Genomic DNA, 5,387 nt, shown 5'->3' with positions numbered 1-5,387 from the left:
GCGTTTATGAGCCAAAACAGCTCTAAACAAATATGTGGCTGGATTTTGATGTGAGAGACAACAGGAGATGGACATTTTCACTCGAGGAAGTGTTATTATGGATTAGGGACTCGTATTTTAGATAAAAAAGTTAGTGTGGATTATTGTGATGTTTTTATCAGCTGATTGGACTCTCATTCTGACGGCACCCATTCACTGCAGAGCATCCATTGCTGAGCAAGTAACGCAATGCTACATTTCTCCAAATCAGAAACTCTCCTGAGGGTGTGTAAATTTTCAGCAAATTTTCATTTTGGGGTGAACTAATCATTTATTTATATGCAAGACCAATCACAGTTTATATGCAAATAGTTGTAAGAAAGACAGCAAATTGCAATTCAGTATGCAAATATAGAATACACCAAATCAAAATTGTGGGTTAAATTTTAAATGCTGAACATTCAATAAAATTCAATAGCAGGTTTTCAGGTTCAAGAAACCAAAATGAGCAAAATTGCCAATTTAATTTCAGAAGATTAATACTTGTGTTAATTGTCTGGGCTTTAAAACAACCATAACCAGAACTTCGGAGGAATATAAATACAGTGCTACCTTGCAAACGGTTTAATACAACTTTAACTTAACTTTCGACAAATTGAACTTTAACCGCTTTACTTTAACTTAACTTTATTGTCAGTTTGGCAAGAGCTAATTAAAATAAAATAAAAATGGTAGGGCTTTCTGCATATCAAAATTGAACCATTATCTCAGTGGTAGTAAATATCTGGTTTCTTGTCTTGCTAAAAGCACAGAATTGTCTGTAGGCAGGAACGAAAAGTGCCTACAGTAAGATGGAAAAAGTAAACCAGTCAAAATGGTTGGTTTCAGTCGTGACAGTAAAAAGCATCTTTAATGCAAATGTGATTATGCAGGAGGAATCGTGTCGAGGTATACCAGCGGTCACAGTGTCCTGGTCTTTAGAGTTGTTTTCTTCTACAGTGGCTTTGCGCTGGATCTCAAAGCGTCGAGCGAATCCTTCTCTGGGTTTCCAGAGCGATTGCAGCAGCAGCGGCTTCTCATGGTCTCCCACCACACGAACACATTCGGTCCTCCAGCACTGGTTTCCAACACAGCCGATCACATCACATAACACATAGTCATCAGCGTCTTCTTTGCTCAGGGAGTATCTGAAACAAATACAAACAGCAGAATAACTGATATGAATGAAATAATAGGATATACATTCACACTGCTGTACAAAAGTTTTAAATGTTATTAAAAAAACTCTACTATTCTGCTCACCAAAGCTGCATTTATTTAATCAAATATAGTCAAAATTGTGAAATATTATCACAATTTCAAATAGCTGTTTTCTATGTGAATATATTGTAAACTGTAATTTATTTCTGTGATCCGCAGCTGTATTTTCAGCATCATTACTCCAGTCTTCAGTGTCACATGATCTTTCAGAAAACATTCTAATATGCTGATTTGCTGCTCAAGAAACATTTCTGATTATTATCAATGTTGAAAACAGTTAAACAATTAAAGCTACAGTAAAACATTACAAACTTTCAGGCACACACTCTAGCTGTAGAATTGTGAAAGAATGGAGAGTTTCAGTATCTGAGTGCTGACGCAGCATTCGATCCAAAGTGGCTTCACCAAGGAATTCATTTAGCCTTGAATTTCAAACTTCTCCAAACCAACCGAGACGTTTGGTATGAAAACTTCTCATGCCGTTACAATGGACTTTAACCAATGTGCACAAAGGCCGTTTTGTGCATTTACTGAAATTCAAACCCTTAAGAAAATCATCTGGACTTTTTGTTCAGATAGCAACCGCATTATGATTTTAAAATATTGTCAAAATATTATAAGCCAAATTTAAATATTATTTCACACAACCCTGAATATATTTGAACCACATTTACTGCTATGTAAGTCTTTTAGCTTTTACCCGGAAACCCTTTTATTAACTGTTGGTGTTAGGACACTTGGTGCCTTTTCCCTATTACATATTTTAGTAATCATCATAAATTAGGTATCCTTTGAAAGTTTAAATACTGTGATGAAAACCTTTTTGAAATTAGATAATGCATTACCATGAAAACTGTACTTTAATTCCTCTTAGCAGGCAGTTTTCTTGTGGTGATCATAACGTTTGTAGAAAAAAGTTACTAAAATGTTTCTTAAATCATTCCACTAACTTTATTTTTAACCCACAAAATGTAACATTATTTGTAACAATATTCTACGAATATTAAAATAACCAGTTTTATTGCTGTGGTTATTAAATTATTTAAACATTACAAAAAACATTTCTTAGAATGTTCATCAAGTAAAAATAACATCACGAGGATGTTCGGAGAATGTTGATCTCAGAATGCGTTCTCTAAACATTATGAGTGCATAAAGTTATAAGAATGTTCCAAAAACATGGCTTTAAGGAGATTCATATAACATTTTTAAAAAAGTTAGTGAAAGTTGTGGAAAAGTTCCTTGTTAGCTGGAAATGTTGTGACCATAGACTGTAGGTTGTGACAGGACAACACTTCAAAAAATTCAGTGAACAAAATGTACAGGAACCTCATTTTTTTGTGATATCAACTTCAAATTTGGAATACAACTTGGTTTGATATATGGCTTTGAATTTCTAGCAATTGTAGCGTCCATACTATTTTGTAAAATATATTTTTGTGCACAAAACATAAAATGTTTAGTGCAGTGCATTTGCGTCTAAGCTAACTTATAAATCTATAACCTTAGGTCTGTTATTCCAAAGCATTCATGAATTACAACAATTTAAGTTCGGATAGCGCATTTTCATGTCTAAGCTCAAAAAGGGGGTGACAATTAACAGGTTAAAGATAATGCTAAATACAGTAGTAAAATCAGTGGCATTATTCTCTGGCCCCACCTGGCGAGTGCCTCTTTAACCAGCTCTCTGGCACTGGAGCGTGTTGTGGCCAGTACGCTCTTGTAGTTGGCTCCTTCACAGATCTCCGTGCCAAAAATCTTTAGAATGCCTGGAGCCGTGATGTGATTGGACAGTTCGGAGGGGTCGTCTGTCACCAGCGCCTCCTCTCCCGCAGCGGCCATCTCTCCAGAACCTCCTCTGGGCCCGCGGCCGAACACCGCCGACAGATGGTGCTGGTGACGCCGGATCTTGTTCTTCGCCGGCTGGCGGATTCCCACGCTCTCTGTTGATCTGGCCGTGCCGCTGGATGAGCTGGACCTGGAAGAGGAACCAAAATGATTGCTCTGTTCTCCACTGGACTGTAGATGCAAACCTACGTCGCTTCAGTCTGGCTGTTCATAACTGCACCCAGTTAATGAACAGCAATGTTCACAAAATGAACAAAGAGACTTAAAAAAAACACACACACACATACAAAGCTCTGCATAATACTTGGGAGGATTTTGTCCAATCCAGTAATCAGTTTATTTCAGTAGCAGTGGCACAAAAGCTCCTTTTCAGCCTTCACTAATTGCGTCAGTAGTACTGTGTATGTGTTTCCTCATCTATTGGCCCTAAATAAAATCTTCTAAAACCATAACTCATTTAATTTTTCCACTAGCAGTGTCCAGGTGTGCAAAAAAATAAGACATTTTTTTTTTTTTTTTTTTTTTGTGAAGAACACATGAACATTTCCACCATAAAATAAAAAATAAATAAAAATGAAAGGTTCCAAAAGGGTGTTCCCACTGTGATGCCATAGAAGAACCATTTTTGGGACCCTTCCAGTGATCAGTTCTTAAAAGAACCATTTTTTTTCTTAGGATGAAGAACATTTTAATAAACTAAAGAACCCTTTCCACTATAAGGAATCTTGTGTGCAATGGAAAGTTTTTATGGATGTAAAAAGTACTTGATGCCAATAAATGCCAACCATCAATTCTAATAAAGAACCTATATTTTTAAGAGTGCAGTCATTTACACCTCAAACTATGTGGAATATAATATTTAAGACTGTAGTGGAAATGACATTTTAAACAAAATAATAAAAACAAGTAAAAGAATCAAAAAATTTATTTTGTCTTTTAACATGAATAAATAAATACATTTAGCAAATTCCACAGCATGTTTTGTACCATAAATACAACTGAATAATTGGCTATGTTCACCTCTTTTAGCATAATTTGACAAAATTGCAGCTTGACCGGAAATAACGCACAACAAAGTATTCTAGATATTTACCTTGATATTCTTCACACATGACATCTCATATTTAGTCTTAACTTCTTATTTGCACTGATATCTCCTTAGTAAACAAGTTCTGATAAAAGTTTTTTTCAGCGCAGAATTGTTTATTGTGGTGGAAATTATGCCTGTGAAAAATCGTTTTCACACAATAAATATCTAAATAATCTATGTTTATTTCACACTTGGTTTAGAACATACCCAGCTAACAAGCGTTCTCAGAACTCTGGCTAACGTTCTGGAAAGGTTCTCTCAACGTTTTTGACAACGTTCTTCCAGTAACGTTAATAAAACTATCTCGTTCAAAATTATCTGGTCCTTTAAGTTCTCAAAACGTTAGCACAAAAACATTATACATCATTAATTTTTATTAAGCTTATATATATATATATATATATATATCATTAGGCTACAGTTATAACTGACGTTCAAAGTAACGTTACTAACTAAAGAAAAAACATTTCTTAAAGACATTTAACAAACTGCATTTTGAACACCGAGAGAACATTCAGAAACATTTTCACAACTTAATGCTAACGTTACCAAAACGTTCATAGAACGTACTTTCTGTTATCTGAGTAGCCTTTAGTAACAACACTTTTATTATTGAAAGTCTTGTTTTAAAGTCTTTAGACCAATGCAAAAATCATAAAATGCATTTAAGGTAGGATAAAAAATGTATAAGTTTTTATTTTACTTAATATAACATAAAAGAGAGAAAATACATGTTGCTTTAAGTTTGTAAAAGACTTAAAAATCAATTCACTCTTATGACAGTATGTTTGTATCTGTTTGGCTAACGTGTAAACTATCAATCTAATATCAAAAGGACTGCTTATGAATGACTAGTAGCTACTTTCTGAACTTTGTATATGTACAGTAAGTGGGACTCCAGAGGTGAACTCACTGGACGGATCCATTGCTGTGTTTCCTCCCGACCCGGGAGAATCTTCTGCGGGACGCGCTGAGCGGTAAAGCCGCAGGTGAGGCTGGAGGAGGCGGCTTGGATGTCTGTGGGCTCCGCTCGTTACCGATCATCATTCCCAAAGCTGTCCAGAGCTCGTGGCGTCAAAATAACGGGTCCGTTAGAATGAGCACACATCTCATACTCCCTAAGAACAAGCAACGTGAGCTCTTCAAATCATTGCTGCGCGCAGAATGACATCCAGAAGGAAACTTTCTGCCGCTAAAGCGCTGCGTCTCA

General features: G+C 35.8%; 1 protein-coding gene across 1 annotated transcript in view; it reads right to left on the bottom strand.

Moving 5' to 3' along the window:
* The window catches only part of radil2b (Ras association and DIL domains 2b), a 30,539-nt gene extending 25,152 nt beyond the window's left edge, over positions 1-5,387 (bottom strand). The window contains exons 1-3 of the mRNA XM_016440850.1: positions 5,091-5,387; positions 2,900-3,217; positions 934-1,166 (exon numbers count right to left, since the gene is read on the bottom strand). Of these exons, the coding sequence (XP_016296336.1) occupies positions 934-1,166; positions 2,900-3,217; positions 5,091-5,224 (685 nt within the window). The 5' untranslated portion in view covers positions 5,225-5,387. The remainder of the gene's footprint in view (positions 1-933; positions 1,167-2,899; positions 3,218-5,090) is intronic.

The sequence above is a fragment of the Sinocyclocheilus anshuiensis genome, unplaced genomic scaffold (assembly GCF_001515605.1).
Source record: "Sinocyclocheilus anshuiensis isolate Anshui unplaced genomic scaffold, SAMN03320099.WGS_v1.1 scaffold454, whole genome shotgun sequence".
NCBI classification, from domain to species: Eukaryota; Metazoa; Chordata; class Actinopteri; order Cypriniformes; family Cyprinidae; genus Sinocyclocheilus; species Sinocyclocheilus anshuiensis.
The sequence above is the reverse complement of the archived record's forward strand: the minus strand, read 5'-3'. Positions and strand labels throughout refer to the sequence as shown.